At 43.4% G+C, this 15,335-nt stretch overlaps 2 protein-coding genes across 5 annotated transcripts in view; one reads left to right on the top strand and one right to left on the bottom strand.

Annotated features, from left to right (window-relative positions):
• The window catches only part of atp2a3 (ATPase sarcoplasmic/endoplasmic reticulum Ca2+ transporting 3), an 824,766-nt gene that overhangs the window by 560,371 nt on the left and 249,060 nt on the right, over positions 1-15,335 (top strand). The window lies entirely within an intron of this gene.
• zzef1 (zinc finger, ZZ-type with EF hand domain 1) overlaps positions 1-15,335 on the bottom strand; it is a 229,044-nt gene that overhangs the window by 168,905 nt on the left and 44,804 nt on the right. For all 3 annotated transcript variants that reach the window (XM_085964180.1, XM_085964183.1, XM_085964181.1), the window contains exon 9: positions 472-631. In XM_085964180.1, the coding sequence (XP_085820306.1) occupies positions 472-631 (160 nt within the window). The remainder of the gene's footprint in view (positions 1-471; positions 632-15,335) is intronic.

The following is a 15,335-nucleotide window of genomic DNA, read 5'->3' as shown; positions in this document are numbered from 1 at the left end:
ACATCCTGAGGATGTGAAAGGCGCTATATAAATGAAAGTTCTTAAAGAAAGTTGATTCTGCTGTACAAACCGAAAAAGGAACTATCGTGTTGAAAGTGTAAAATGATAATGTAAGTGAGCCTAGATAGATGGATCAAAATATGGCAGTAGTTAATGATTTTAGTAATGTTTATTGAATTTAATTTTTTACTCTACACTTGGGGCCAAAGACCAACTTTTACAAAGCATCTGAAGTTAAACAACAAGTCTGATACATTCAGATCAGGAAATATGATCACTGATGGCCACATTATACTAGCAGTTTCTCAACTACTGCTCAAAGAACTCGCAGTGTACATATCTAGTTCAAATTTAGAGGGGCAATCACTTGGATGCTGCTCTCCATACTTGTTTTTTTTTTTAAACGCCATTTCCATTTGAATTTAGGCCTAAATGAGCAGAAGTTGAGTGTGTAAAACCTATGGTACATACAGTTAAGGAGGATCTCTCTTGCGTGATGGAGAGACAAGACATCATTCCCCTTCAGATGCAGATAACACCAGGAGAGAAGGTGGCCCTGCAACGCCCAGAGCAGATTTACCAGAACGGCTTCATTCTTTCCAAATGAGCTGTTAACGACCATCAACTCACACTGAAAGCAACAAGCACAAAAAAAAACATTAGCACGCATGCATTTTAAGCCAAGCCGCTTCTATATCGCACCAAGGCTCACGCCAGTGGCACTGGTTCCCAATGCAAGGGTCTCAGCAGCCAACTGCAGCCTGGAAGTAAACTTGTCGGAACTTGCCGAGGCTGGTGGCCCGGGAGACCCAGTAGAAATGGATTTTCCCGTTGCTGCCCGAGCAATTCCCGGCAGCTAGTTGTGCAAGACCCTGGCGGCAGGCGCTAACTGCAAGGGCCTTAGTGTCATAAAAACAGCAAGGGTGAGGCACAACAAAACAAAACCCAGAAATTCTGATCACTCACTGAACTTTCATAAACTTCAGAGCGGTTTTGTAAATAAGTGAAGTAATTTGCACCCCACCCGTTTCTGAAAGGAGCCTCGAGTCTGAACATCCAGATTAAATTTTTAAAAACCTGAAACACCTCAACATTCATGCAACTTAGACAGGTTCTCCATAGATGGAAGATTAAAGCATCCCCATCATGCGACTGTGGAGCTCCTAATCAGACCCTGGAGCTCATCATTGAGCACTGCCCTCAGAGGAAATTCGCAGGCAGCCTACAAGATATCCACGCTGTGGCTTTGGCCTGGATATCTGACTTAGATATTGACATTTGATATGCTTTGCTACTACCAAACGAAAGAAAGACTTGCATTTCTATAGCGCCTTTCACAACCACTGGACATCCCAAAGCGCTTTACAGCCAATTCAGTATTTTTTGAAGTGTGATCACTGTTGTAATGTAGGAAACGCAGCAGCCAATTTGCGCACAGCAAGCTCCCACAAACAGCAATGTGATGATGACCAGATAATCTGTTTTTGTTGTGTTGATTGAGGGATAAATGTTGGCCAGGACACCGGGGATAACTCCCCTGCTCTTCTTCGAAATAGTGCCATGGGATGTTTTACATCCACCTGAGAGAGCAGACGGGGCCTCGGTTTAACGTCTCATCCGAATGACGGCATCTCTGACAGTGCAGCACTCCCTCAGCACTGCAGTGTCAGCCTAGATTTACGTGCTCAAGTCCCTGGAGTGGGACTTGAACCCACAACCTTCTGACTCAGAGGCGAGGGTGCTGCCCACTGAGCCACAGCTGACCCTGGAAAGTAGTAGTCAGGTTTGAATGGTGTCAACTACAGATTTTCAAAGATAGATCATCATGCATGATGCCTTAATGAAATTATAGACACTTTTACGTGATGCAGCTGCAAATGTGCCATGGGGTATTTGCCATTTCGTAAGAATAGGCAGAAAGGAAAAGGAGGTGGTGTAGCTCTGTTAATAAGGGATGAGATCAGTGCAGTAATGAGAAATGATATTGGCTCAGAAGATCAAGACATAGAATCAATTTGGGTGGAGATAAGAAATAATAAGGGTAAGAAGTCACTGGTGGGAGTGGTCTACAGGCCCCCAAACAGTAGCCACACTGTAGGACAGCGAATAAATCAAGAAATAATAGAGGCTTGTAAGAAAGGTACGGCTATAATCATGGGAAATTTTAATCTTCATATTGATTGGGCAAAGCAAATTGGCAAAGGTAGTCTTGAGGAGGAGTTCTTAGAGTGTGTACAGGATGGTTTCTTGGAACAATATGTTGTGGAACCAACCAGGGAGAAGACTATTTTAGATCTGGTAATGTGTAACGAGGCTGGATTAATGAATGATCTCGAAGTGAAGGATCCTCTTGGGAAGAGTGATCATAGCATGGTAGAATTTCAAATTCCATTTGAGGGTGAGAAAGCTAGGTCTCAAACTAGTGTCTTGAACTTAAACAAAGGTAATTACAAAGGTATGAAGGTAGACTTGGTTAAAGTGGACTGGGAAATATATTACAGGGTAAGACTGTTGAAAAGCAGTGGCAAACATTTAAGGAGATATTTCACAACTCTCAGCAAAGGTATATTCCAGTGAGAAAGAAAGACTAAGAGAAGGATGAACCATCCATGGCTAACTAAGGAAGTAAAGGATGGTATCAAATTGCAAAATTGTATGCTTTTGTTTTCAAAGAATAGTGAAAGGCCAGATTGGGAAATTTTTTTAAAGCAGCAAAGGTCGACTAAAAAAAGAGAGAAGATAGCTTATGAGAGTAAGCTAGCAAGAAATATAAAAACAGACAGTAAGAGCTTCTACAGGTATATAAAAAGGAAGAGAGTAGCTAAAGTAAATGTTGGCCCCCTAGAGGATGAGTCTGGGGAATTAATAGTGGGAAACAGGGAAATGGCGGAGACCTTGAACAAATATTTTGTATCGGTCTCCATGGTAGAAGACACTAAAAGCATCCCAATAATGGATAATCAAGGGGCTATTGAGGTGGGGGGAGGGGGGAGGGGGACGAACTTAAAACAATCACTATCACTAGAGAGAAAGTGCTATGCAAACTAATGGGACGAAAGGTGGACAAGTCCCCTGGGCCTGATGGCGTACATCCTAGAGTCTTAAGAGGTGGTTGCAGAGATCGTGGATGCATTGGTTGTAATCTACCAAAATTCCCTGGATTCTGGAGAGGTCCCAGCGGACTGAAAAACCGCAAATGTAATTCCCCTATTTAAGAAAGGAGGGAGACAGAAAGCAGGCAACTATCGACCAGTTAGCCTAACATCTGTCATTGGGAAAATGCATCATTAAGGAAGTGATAGCAGGACATTTAGAAAATCATAATATAGTCAAGCAGAGTCAGCATGGTTTTATGAAAGGGAAATCATGTTTGACAAATTTGCTGGAGTTCTCGGAGGATGTAACGAGCAGGGCGGATAAAGGGGAACTAGTAGATGTTGTGTCTGTGGATTTCCAGAAGGCATTCAATAAGGTGCCACATAAAAGGTTACTACAGAAGATAAGAGCTCACGGGGTTGGGGGTATTACAGGAATCCCACCCCAACCGCGGTTTTGCCATACACGGATTTCACGTATCCACGGTTTCCACTCTACGACTATTTTTGTCAACCACGGCAGTGAAATTCACGTATCCGCGGTTTTTAATTTAGGAATAAGGTAAAAAAACATTATTTTTATGCTATTTATATGCTTATTATCTTTTTTATTGTGTTTATACTGGATTTGCCAACCGCGGTTTTACTAACTGCGAGGGTTTTCAGGGACGTATACCCCGCGGTTGGGGAGATATCCCTGTATATTAGCATGGAGAGAGGATTGGCTAACTAACAGAGAGAGAGTCGGGATAAATGGGTCATTTTCAGGTTGGCAAACTGTAACTAGTGGGGGTGCTGCAGGGATCAGTGCTGGGGCCTCAACTATTTACAATCTATATTAATGACTTGGATGAAGGGACTGAGTATAACGTAGCCAAATTTGCTGATGATACAAAGATAAGAGGGAAAGGAAATTGTGTGGAGGATGCAAAGAATCTCCAAAGGGATATAGATAGGCTCAGTGAGTGGGCAAAAATCTGGCAGATGGAGTTTAATGTGGGGAAAATGCGAGGTTATCCAATTTGGTAAGAAAAATAAAAAAGCAAATTATTATTTAACTGGGGAGAGATTACAAAATGCTGAGGTACAGAGGGATCTGGGGGTCCTTGTACATGAATCACAAAAAGTTAGCATGCAGATACAGCAAGTGATTAGGAGGACAAATGGAATGTTGGCCTTTATTGCAAAGGGAATGGAGTATAAAAGCAGGGAAGTCCTGTTACAACTGTACAGGGCGTTGGTGAGACCAACCTGGAGTACTGCGTACAGTTTTGGTCTCCTTATTTAAGGAGGGATATACTTGCATTGGAGGCAGTTCAGAGAAGGTTCATGAGGCTGATTCCTGAGATGAAGGGGTTGTCTTATGAGGAAAGGTTGGGCCTATACTCATTGGAGTTTAGAAGATTGAGGGGGGATCTTACTGAAACGTAAGATTCTGAGGGGGCTTGACAGGGTAGATGCAGAGAGAATGTTTCCCCTCATGGGGGAATCTAGAACTAGGGGGCATAATTTCAGAATAAGGGGGCACCCATTTAAATCAGAAAGGAGGAGGAATTTCTTCTCTCAGAGGGTCGTGAATCTTTGGAATTCTCTTCCCCAGAGAGCTGTGGAGGTTGGGTCATTGAATATATTTAAGGTGGAGATAGACAGATTTTTGAACGATAAGGGAGTCGAGGGTTATGGGGAGCGGGCAGGGAAGTGGAGTTGAGGCCAAGATCTGATCAGCCATGATCTTATTGAATGGCGAAGCAGGCTCGAGGGGCCAAATGACCGACTCCTGCTCCTATGTCTTATGTTCTTATGTGATTGTACACCTTTTGAGCACGCACCCACAAACAATTTAAACTGCATTGGGCAGCGCATGTGTTCATCTTCCTAAACACGACCCCAGATCACATCAGCAAGTTTTCCCACAATGGAATTATGACGGAGGCATCAATTTTCCCTTCATGGAGGAACTCCGAGTCGAACTCTATCCAATACAAAAATCAGACACGGAAACAATAAAACGGTTTTGAATTGATGCTATAATTTGTGTAAACACAGCCCGAGGTCACCGGTGTTGGGAATGAGGCTTATTCCTATTAATTTGTATGAAGAAAAACTGAGCATAACTTCACAGAATCTGTTTCAATTTAAGGCTTAACAGAGCACGAATTGTTTTTGCCTGGAGTGTCCATGGCTGCTTGTGGGGCATAAACAGGATTGCCATCTTGGGAAGTGGTATCGAGGTGAAGGAGATGGGGGCATTGCACAGTTTGAGTATTAAAAGCTGTGACTTGTATTTTATTCTTGCTCCATATAATACGTGAAATCGAGGCTTTTAATCCGCTGGCATGTGTATTTTAAACTAAGCCATAACATTGATTTGGATCTGCTTTCAGACCCATCATTCTTATTCCCTGACTAAAAAAGAACTGTTTGATGCTTACTACATTAGCAAGTTCTTCATTTCTAACACAGTAACTCCCTCAGCTCTGAACAGCAATTCAGTAATAAATTCAGATTAGTGCACTTATTTTTTTTTAAATCAATTTAAGCAGTACTTGAAACAAGTTGCAGTTCTATCCAAAAAATGATCAAGCACACCTTTTTTTTTCATTAGAAATTCAGGAATGGTAGGCAAATCTGCATCAGTAAATCATTTGGGATCTGGTAATGAAATGTCTATTTCCCAGATAAAGCCTCCTGCTGGGGTGTAGCCAAGTCAACCAGAGAGCCATTTGTCGGGATATTAAAGGAAAGCCTTGAAAGTGAAAGCATGTTTAGGATCAGTTTAAAACGTTCTTCTCTTGAATAGATAGCCATGAGTAATTCTACTGAAACGGTATGGTAAGCCGATCCCTTACGATGTCGAGAGTGTTACTTTTGTTTTGGAGTAGAGTACACACTTTTTCCATCTCAGGTCATTGTACTCGGGACCTATTCGCCTGCCCTCCCCACAAGCACAAACTCAATCATTGGGTGAATCATCCCTGCACCTGGTACTGCTAGCTCATGCCTACCAATAAAGTACAGGGAGTATCAAAGAAACACAGAGGGGCTTTTTAATTCTTTGAGCATTGCCACTTCTAGATCTAATGACACAAATCAGTAAAGCAGTTTGAAACCGACTTACTGGAATAGGAGCGTCACTAAATTGTGAACAAGACTCCCTTACTGACAGCCCAAATAGCACACTGGCGTTTCAGAGAAGTCTACTCTGTTTCAATGACCAAGTGCGGGATGACCATTTTCTTTGTCTTCCAACAGTCAACTCAATTGCACAAAGCTGCCCCTCGACAGTATACTGTGCTGATGACTACCGTCAGCGCATTTTCAACACTGGATACACACCAGAATCTTCACTGGAGGTCTGACACTGGAGCAGAGGCATGGATGACCTTAGCATGCCCACCAAATGAGAGACTCTTTTTCCCATATTACTAGCACAAGTAATAAGTAGAAGTGTGCTTTAAGGATAATTGGCACACTCTGTGGAGTCAGAGCCTGCTTAAACCAATGCTCGCGGTAGAGACAGTGATCCAACGGTCACGGTTTCAGAAAGGACCAGGTTCTCTCTGCAGTGCAAGCAACACCCCTGCCAGCCTAGACTACAGCTTGCTAAAAGGAAATAACCACCAATTAAAACTCTACTCCATCCAGCTTTGCGAATATAAATTTATTAACTTTTATTCAACAGGAAGCTTGCGCTTGTGGAATGGAAAAAAATCAGTTTCTACCTGTAACACTAACGAGAATCAAATTAACACCGACAAAAGTAACACTTTCAGCATCTTAAGGGATGGGCTTACCACAGTATCAGTAGAATTACTCATGGCTATTTATTCAAGAGAAGAATGTTTTAAATTGATCCGAAACATGCTTTCACTTTGGGCTTCCCCAACTTCACCGTCTGACGAACACAGTGAAAGTGAAGAATCATTTTTGCACATTCAAAAATTAATATATTCAATACCCTCAAAAGATTAGATGAACAAATACTGATTTATCTATTATGACAAATGGGTACAACTACAGTACCAAACAAGCTCAGACAGCAGCATATTTGGTAGGCAGATATATTTATCTAGTGGCGCATAGATGACTCACATTTCTCCTGCAGAATTTTGCAGCTCTGTATTCTCACTATGCCACATGAACTGTTGATTGCACAACAACACAAAAACTGGTTTATCCAACCACTTTTTCAACATCCAATGCAAACACAGCTTCAACCTATTATCGCACTGGCTTTTACACACCATACAAGTTTATGCCTGCATAAAAAGTTCTGGATCCAATTCAAAGTTTCTTAGTTTGCATGTTGCACATTGGCTAGTACGTGTTGAAATTACGGGAATTGGCAGCTTATTCTGTGTAGGATTTGCTGGAAATGAACCCAAAACAATGAGTCATGCTAAAGATGAAAATTTAAAAATAATGGATAGGATAAAAAGATATAGGATGCTTTGACCACAGGCTGATCATACATAGGGTAAATGAGCTAAACTCACAAAACACAATGAAATTGGGAAATAACACACAGATGTGGTTGACTCTTAACTGCCCTCTGAAATGGCCTAGCGAGCCACTCGGTTGTAACAAACCGCTACAAAACACAATATGAAACCGGACAGACCACCCGGCATCGACCTCGGCACCGGCTACAGACACGGCACACCCAGCGCAGTCGACCCTGCAAAGCCCTCCTCACCAACGTCTGGGGAATTGTGCCAAAATTGGGAGAGCTGTCCCACAGACTAGTCAAGCAACAGCCTGACAGTCATACTCACAGAATCATACCTTTTAGCCAATGTCCCAAACTCCTCCATCACCATCCTTGGTTATGTCCTGTCTCACCGGCAGGACAGACCCACCAGGGGTGGCGGCACAGTGGTATACTGTCAGGAAGGAGTGGCCTTGGGAGTCTTCAACATTGACTTCGGATCCCATGAAGTCTCATGGCTTCAGGTCAAGCATGAGCCAAGAAACCTCCTGCTGATTACCACCTACCGCCCTCCCTCAGCTGAAGAATCAGTACTCCTTCATGTTGAACACCACTTGGAAGAAGCACTGAGAGTAGCAAGGGCACAGAATGTACTCTGGGTGGGGAACTTCAATGTCCATTACTAAAAGTGGCTTGGTAGCACCACTACTGACCGAGCACTGGAGGACATAACTGCCAGGCTGGGCCTGCGACAGGTGGTGAGAGAACCAACACGAGGGAAGAACCTACTTGACCTCGTCCTTACCAATCTATTTGTCGCAGATGCACCTGTCCATGACAGCATTGGCAGCAGTGACCAACCATCTTCAGCTGCTTCATCAATGACCTTTCCTCCAACATAAGGTCAGAAATGGGGATGTTCGCTGATGACGGCAGTGTTCAACACCATTCACAACTCCTCAGATAATGAAGCAGTCCATGCCTGCATGCAACAAGACCTGGACGACGTTCAGGCTTGGGCTGATAAATGACAGGTAACATTCGCGCCACAGAAATGCCAGGCAATGACTATCTCCAACAAGCGAGAGTCTAACCACCTTGAGAATATAGAATGCAAAAATAAGGTAACAACTCGCTCCGCATGGCCAAGGACCCTGCCAACCTAAAATGGAGGACCCTGTTAGCCTAAAATGGTGGTGCAATGTCGACATCGCTGAGTCACTTGCATATTGTAAGAGATGATCATGTTAACTCGGGAAAAGCTAAACTGATCTGTGGCTGCTAATATGGCTGGCACCCACGATGTCACACCTTGCTGGTGGAAACAGTGTAGGGCGGAGTGCAGAGGATATACAGACAATAGGCGATCAGAAAACACATTACCATTATTGAAAACGCATTACCATACTGATTAGGTGATCGTGAAACCATTACCCGCATATTTCCTAAACTATAAACCATTCAATGAAATGTGACTTCTTTATTTCAAACTGCCAGGCCAGGAAATCAATTTAAATGTGTACGTGCCCAGCTCGGGATTGGTGCAGACTGTAAGATGTGTTAATGTCTTTTCAAAAGTAAAGTATAATAATGTGACCCACAGTATGAAAGATTGCTTGCTCTGGTGGAACCTGTCGAGACTCTGCTGGAGTCAGAACTGTGCTGTATCAGAGTAAGTCTCCCGGGACGACAGAATAAAACAACTGTTGAACTAAACCAGTATTCGACTCAGTGTTTGTACTGAACCAGATTGAGGACCAAAAAATCCGTTTCAACATTCTCCCTTGACATTCAACGGCATTACGATCGCCAAATCCCCCACCAACATCCTGGGGGTCACCATCGACCAGAAACTTAACTGGGCCAGCCACATAAATACTGTAGCCGCAAGAGTAGGTGAGGGGCTAGGTATTCTGTGACGAGTGTCTCACCTCCTGACTCCCCAAAGCCTTTCCATCATCTACAAGGCACAAGTCAGGAGTGTGATGGAATACTCTCCACTTGCCTGGATGAGTGCAGCTCCAACAACACTCAAGAAGCTCAACACCATCTAGGACAAAGCAGCCTGCTTGATTGGCACCCCATCCACCACCTTAAACATTCACTCCCTCCACGACCGGCGTACCGTGGCTGCAGTGTGTACCATCTACAAGATGCACTGCAGCAACTCGCCAAGGCTTCTTCGGCAGCACCTCCTAAACACAACCTCTTCCACCTAGAAGGACAAGGGCAGCAGGCGCATGGGAACACCACCACCTCCAAGTTCCCCTCCAAGTCACACACCATCCTGACTTAGCAGTATATCGCTGATCCTTCATCATCGCTGGTTGAAAATCCTAGCGCTCCCTACCTAACAGCACTGTGGGAGCACCTTCACCACACGGACTGCAGCGGTTCAAGAAGGCAGCTCACCACCACCTTCTCATGGGCAATTAGTGATGGGCAATAAATGCCGACTTGCCAGCGATGCCCACATCCCATAAACAATAAAAATGTACAAGTATTCCTATGAATAAGCAAAAGTTGTGATTGGTATGTTGGAAGAATTGCTCAAGTCAAAAATTGGAAAACTACCCTTCCTGAGATGTAAACAATTAGAGAATAAATATTAATGAATTCACAAAAAAAAAACAGCACCGCTTCAAGAAAAACAATGAAGAGACGCAGATAGTCAGGATAAAAAAAGAGTCTCCAGATCGTTCAGGTGGAAGGACTTGTGTTCTCTCGGAGGAAAGCGAGTGGAAGGTCATATGCAATGTGCTAAATTCACTAAAATGATAATGAACAAAATTAGAAACTAGATGCACTACAAATTATGTCGCCCTGTGTTCTTGAGTCACATTGAAACCCAAACACGGGATGGCCTTCCAATTTGCATGAGTAAATATAATAAGCATCGGCACGGGTTAAACATCTTGTTCTGTGATACCTGGCTGGCATTACAACAGAAAGCATGAGTCAGTCTTCTGATACTACGAGCCCATCCCTTATTACACAGAGTTTTGTAAGCAACCTTATATAACACTGAACTCTTACCTACAGTTCTGCTTCAAGAGCCTCAGAGAAACTGCACTGAATACCTGCAGCTACAGTTCCGCAACACAAACGAGACAATGCCCAGCAGTATGGAGCTAACTGGTTGGAAAGATGTTCTCAAAGAATGCAGTGAACAGGTACTGAGAAAGATCTGTCGAAGCGCAGACAAGGAATGCCCAGAGCATGGCTCGAAATACAACCAAATAAAGCTGATCGAGAAGATCATCGAGAACACCATCTCCTCCAAGCAACTGTTATCCTACAAGAGTCTGACAAGAAATCTGTTATTTTGGTATTTGAGAAAAAATCATGTAATTGTTGACGAGAAAACTCAAAAGAAAGATCTTGCAAACATCATACAAAGTCGGTGGGGTGCAAGTCAGGCAAATGATGTACCAAGACTTCAGAGCCATGAAATGGAGGAATGCAGAAAAATATTGAACCTCCTTTCTGAACACTCAATCCAAAAATTATGTGCAGGTTTACACACAGCAAAGAATCAAACGGATGTGAAGTCGACTTTGCTATTACGGATTCCACAAGTAAGCTGGCTCCTAAGGAAAAAGTTCATAACTACAGGCATCTTGTGCAATTATCTGATACAGGTAGATGCTAAGGTAGTACTAAATCAGTCTGTGCGTAAAGGATTAATAGTTGAAGAAGTAAAGGAACACATTCAATTGCAACATAACCGAAGAAGCTTCCAACACACACCTGGCCCAGTGTATGCTGTGGCTGGTCCCTCAAATGCAGCATCAAACCATGGTGCACGAGGAATGGAGACACCACACAAAGTTTAAACCAACGAAGAAAATAAAGACAATAACTTATTATTAAGGGATACGGGAATAGGGTGGGAAAGTGGAGTCGATGTAGAAGCTCAGCCATGATCTTATTGAATGGTGAGCAGTGCAGGTTGGAGGCTCCGTATAGCCTACTCCTGCTTCTTATGTTCTTATTCGGGCGGATTCCTTCTGAAAAGGAAATTAGACTGCTCAGGATTTTCTCCTAAATAAGCTTCGCAGGTCAGAACTGGATTACTTCACAGCAGGATTAATACCCATCATATGGATTTTGACCGCAGTGGGATTGAAACTTGTGATGGGTGGAGGGGCACGGGGGGGGGGGGGGGGGGGAAGGATAATGAAATTACCAACAGACGGTTGTCATTTAATTATGGGGATTAGACGTATTTTCAAACGTGCAGAAAGGCAAAACATTCTTCGAGTACCGAAAGCAGAGGAAGCAGCTGCCATTCAACTGGATTTCCTGCTCTTTCAGTCACAACTAATAGCAATGTAAAAGTGGAGAGGTTTAACTTTGGCACAATTGAAATACTGTCAAGTTAACTGCTTGTATTAATCTTTAACTTTTGTGCAATAAGGAGCAAGAATTGCTTCATTTCTCATTTACTCACTGCGGGCAGATGTTGAACTGGGTATCCTAATGGTTAACAGGTAGGCTTTGTTGCCAAGCTAATACAGAGCGTGAAAACACAAAATTGAATGAAAATAAAGGAATATTTTCCACGTGTTGTCTGGTTATAAATATTTCAAAAGGGATGAGACACCCACCTCTCTTTCCACTACTATCTACCGATCCAGCTCTGAAGTACGTGTGTAGTATCATTTTATAAATTTGTAATTAAAAAATAAGCTCAGGAGCATGAAAAGAAAACGGCTGCAGGCACTAGAAGTGCTCACTGGCCGGATATTGCAGTAGAAGTAACAGCGAGGCTATCAGTGCTCACCATTATTAAGGAGTAAATCAGACTAGGGTTGCGAAGGGGTGCAAAGTTTCCAGGAAATTTACGGAAATTTTCCACGGGAACTTTAGCTTGGGAATTTTGTCCAAAAAGCACATGCTAGCATAATGTTGTTTTTTGGGGGGTTTTTTGTATTTCTTTCATTTTTTTTCCCCCCCCACAGGTCCTCTCTTAAAATTACATTCTCCAAGGTGGCCTTCGAGACACACGACAACACAAAATCGTCGAGCAGAAACTGATAGCCAAGTTCCGCACTCATGAGGACGGCCTCAACCGAGATCTTGGGTTCATGTCACGCTACATGTAACCCCACCTGATGCAGGGTCATCCAGACTCGAGTCGACATTGGCTTGTTCTCTCTACACAGATGCGGCCGGACCTGCTGTGATTTCCAGCCAAAAAAATGTTTTTTGTCTGTTTTTTTGTTTTTCATACAGACCCCAGCATCTGCAATATTTGACCCCTTGTGACCCCACCTCATTGTTCTTTGATGTAATGTTTCCCTGACTGACCTGTTTGGACACCATTCACACCTTTGACTGCTGTGATTATCTCTCTGCCGAGGTGTGATAAATGGCAGTTGGAAAGGTTACCTGTAAACATCTGACATGATTCTGACTATATAAACTGTGTCTTTATGCATTTCTCCACTTCACCTGAAGAAGGAGCAGCGCTCCGAAAGCTTGTGATTTCAAATAAAGCTGTTGGACTATAACCTGGTGTTGTGTGACTTCTTACACTTAAAATTACTAACAGAAAAGGAATCTTAATTATTAAGGAATTTCTTAATCAATATATGTTTATCTTCTTACTTGGCTTGTTTTAATAATTACAAGTTTTGTGTGTGACTGTGAACAAGTGTGTCCTGATTGGTTGGATGAGTGGATAAGCGATTAGCTCCCTCTATTGGTGATGTAGTGTCGTGTGTGCACGGGTCATGCTTCCATCACATGGAGCATCAGGAAAAATTTACTCGCCCTGTTGCAATCATGCTGATCGACCGCAATTCGACACAGACGAATGCCCTTTATTTCTCTGCATAGAACAATGCCACATTTACCGTCGGATGTGTGGAAGCATTTTACCCCAGGCATTAAAGATGGAAAGACTGTGTACATGTGCAAACATTGTACAAAGCCATATGTAAAGAATGTCACAAAGATGCAGCAGCATTTATCCAAATGCAACAACTTCACTCAAAGCTCACAGCAGTCAGCCCAGAGTTCCTCTGCTTCCATTCAAGAAGATAATGGTTCTCATTCAGCATCAGGCTCCTTATCAGCAACTCCTGGCCCACTTGGAAGGTTCTTTGATACAATGGATAACCATAGCCAGAAGAATGCAGATGAGTGTCTTGCTCAAGCTGCATATGCAACAGGCTCACCCCTCATGCTCACAGCCAATGTGTACTGAAAGAGATTTTTCAATGTTATTTGCCCTGCATACTGTCCTCCCACCAGACATGCTTTGTCCACTTATTTGCTGGAGGCTGAGTATAACCGTGTCCAAGGAAAGCTCAAAGAAACGATAGAGATGGCAGACTGTGTTGCAGTTATCTCAGATGGGTGGTCAAATGTAGGAGGGGAGGGCATCATAAACTACATCGTCTCCACTCCTCTCCCAGTGTTCAAGAGCACAGACATGAAGGACAACAGACACAGGCACATACATTGCTGATGAGCTGAAAGCAGTCATCAACGATCTTGGATCACAAAAGGTCTTTGCAGTAGTTACTGACAATGCTGCGAATATGAAGGCTGCTTGGGCTCAAGTGGAGGAGGCCTACCCTCATATTACGTCTATTGGGTGCGCAGCTCATGGGCTCAACCTGCTCCTCAAGGACATCATGGGTTTGAGAACCATGGGAACACTGTACAAGAGAGCCAAGCAAGTTGTTAAGTATGTCAGGGGAAGAGAGGTAGTTGCAGCAACCTACAACTCCAAGCAAACGACAAAGAACAAGAACACCACACTGAAGCTGCCCAGCAACACTAGATGGGGTGGCGTTGTCATAATGTACAACAGCCTTCTGGAGGGTAAGGAGTCACTGCAAGAAATGGCAATATCCCAGTCTGGGGATATGGAAACCACCATCAAGAAAATACTGCTGGATGATGTGTTTTGGGAGAGAGTGGTTAGCAGCCTTAAACTACTCTCACCAGTAGCATCTGCAATTGCTCAGATTGAAGGAGATGACGCTGTCTTGTCAGATGTTCTCAGGCTTTTTACTGATTTAAAAGAACAAATCAGCATTGCCCTACCCACATCCCTGCTGCTCAAAGCAGAGGAGAAGGCAATTGTTCAATTCATACAGACGCGTCAAGAATTTTGTGTCAAGCCGATTCATGCTGCAGCATACATGCTGGACCCAAAGCATGTTGGGCGACCAATACTTTCTGGAGAACAGATCAACAGCGCTTAGTGTGATTTCTACCCTCTCACGCCACCTCAATCTGGACGTGGGCAAAGTTCTGGGAAGTCTGGCAAAGTTCTCTACCAAGCAAGGTCTTTGGAATGGGGACGGGATGTGGGAATCATGCAAGCATATCAGTGCACATACCTGGTGGAAGGGACTTTGTGCATCTGAGGCCCTGTCACCCATTGCATCGGTGATATTCCAAATCCCACCTTCATCAGCGGCCTCTGAACGAAACTGGTCACTTTTTGGGAATACGCATACAAAGGTGCGCAACAGGCTGACTAACAAGAGAGTGGAGAAACTGGTGGCTATCCGGGCGAACCTACAACTTATTGAGCCAGATACAGAAGTGTCCACCACACAGCTAGACACTGACACAGAGGAGGAAATGGACACGCCAGAGTCAGAGTCAGAGAATCAGGAGGAGCAATGATGAGTAGAAGACTCAAAGGGACAAAATAAGGACAAATTACAGGCTAAATAAGCTGACGCTCTTTGTATTTTATTTTAGATGGGTCTTTTTTGTGGGGGTTCAATAAAGTCAAAATTTTATTTAGGTTATAATTTTGAAAAGTCTGTTTTTATTTGTAT

This window comes from Somniosus microcephalus, chromosome 22 (genome assembly GCF_052327205.1).
Source record: "Somniosus microcephalus isolate GS21.2 chromosome 22, FLI_Smic_1.0, whole genome shotgun sequence".
NCBI lineage: Eukaryota > Metazoa > Chordata > Chondrichthyes > Squaliformes > Somniosidae > Somniosus > Somniosus microcephalus.
The sequence above is the reverse complement of the archived record's forward strand: the minus strand, read 5'-3'. Positions and strand labels throughout refer to the sequence as shown.